The sequence below is a fragment of the Echinococcus granulosus genome, assembly GCF_000524195.1.
Source record: "Echinococcus granulosus chromosome Unknown EG_S00059, whole genome shotgun sequence".
Taxonomy (NCBI): Eukaryota; Metazoa; Platyhelminthes; class Cestoda; order Cyclophyllidea; family Taeniidae; genus Echinococcus; species Echinococcus granulosus.
This window is the reverse complement of record NW_020170439.1, coordinates 150,785-152,015: the sequence shown is the minus strand read 5'-3', so window position 1 is coordinate 152,015 and position 1,231 is coordinate 150,785. Positions and strand designations below refer to the sequence as shown.

Sequence of the window (1,231 nt, the reverse complement as noted above, 5' to 3'; positions counted from 1 at the left end):
AAATTTACGGCACGCAGCTGAGCCAGTAGGCCGCTACGCACGGAAAGCAATGCAGTGAGGAGAAGGCGATGCGTGACTTAGAAGTGCGACGTAGGCGGTGGATTGATTGTATATAACCAGCAATGCGTCTATCTTTTGAATATAAAAGCCATTCTTCTTGACAAATCAGTCAGCCAGTAAGCCTCTTAAGGGTGGAATTCAGAAGTAAAAAGGAATCAGTGACATTCGAAGCTTATTTGCTAGTCTTGCATGGCATTGCCAATTAATGACGCGCAGAGTGCTGCATCTTTGGGCGCTGCTGCTGCTGCTTTCCTGTAGCCGAGTGATAACTTGGGTTCGAAGGCAAAAAATCCTAAATTACACCCATCTGTTTCAAAGAACTATTCGTGTGGGTCCGAAATAGGGGGAAATATCACTTAATAAATCAAGCCCAACCGGTAGACTGCACGCATCCTCACTAGTCCCTACGAGCTCTAACGCGAGATAACAGTAGTTTCTGGCATGAATCGCTTAAGTTTCTCACAGCTTCATAAAATTTTGCCTTAATTTAACTCGAAATGAACAACAGATTCATGGAAGCAGGTTATCTCTTTTACAGTGAATGCCTACCCATTGACAAAGTTACTGGAATTAATAAACTGCTCGCACTCGAATATTTAAAACTAATTGCCAGTCCTTTCTGTCAATTTAGCTTGGGAGACTAATTACTCTGAAGGTTGTAAGATCTTTCGTGGCCACTTCCATCGTTTGCGCAACATCGAATTCAGCTCCATCGCACTTGAGACAGGAAATGAACTACTGGCGGTCTCCGTCGACTGGACGCGGGAAGGTATGCTTAAAAAGACAAGCACAACTAGCTTCGACTTTAAATTATTGCAGGGCATTAAATTGCGAATTTGGATTTTAAGGTGTCTCCAGCGAATGCCGGGAATGTGCGGGTAAGATGATTTCATTTATTATACTTCAAAATTTTACATTTAAATTGCAAGTCAGCTAGTCAGTTTTGCAGACTCTCTTTCTTTTTTCTCAACTTTTCTTCTGCTCTTATTCGCCTTATCTTTACTTTCTCGTTCTTTCGTTAAAAGTTGACTTTGCCCATTGACATTTGTTCACTTCGAGTCATTTGTGACATACTTCATTCTCATTGCAAATTTGTGTACAGGGAAAAAAATTGTAATAAGGTCTTATTTTAACGTGTTGGAGTGCTTCTATTTGATGACAAACTTATCTG

At 40.9% G+C, this 1,231-nt stretch overlaps 1 protein-coding gene across 1 annotated transcript in view; it reads left to right on the top strand. All coding sequences in view use genetic code 11, as the record gives it.

The window, feature by feature from the left end:
- Positions 1 to 1,231, top strand: part of EGR_06551 (hypothetical protein) — a gene marked incomplete at both ends in the record, with an annotated part of 4,658 nt that overhangs the window by 2,733 nt on the left and 694 nt on the right. Inside the window, one exon of the mRNA XM_024495800.1 lies at positions 692 to 829. Within this exon, the coding sequence (XP_024349760.1) occupies positions 692 to 829 (138 nt within the window). The remainder of the gene's footprint in view (positions 1 to 691; positions 830 to 1,231) is intronic.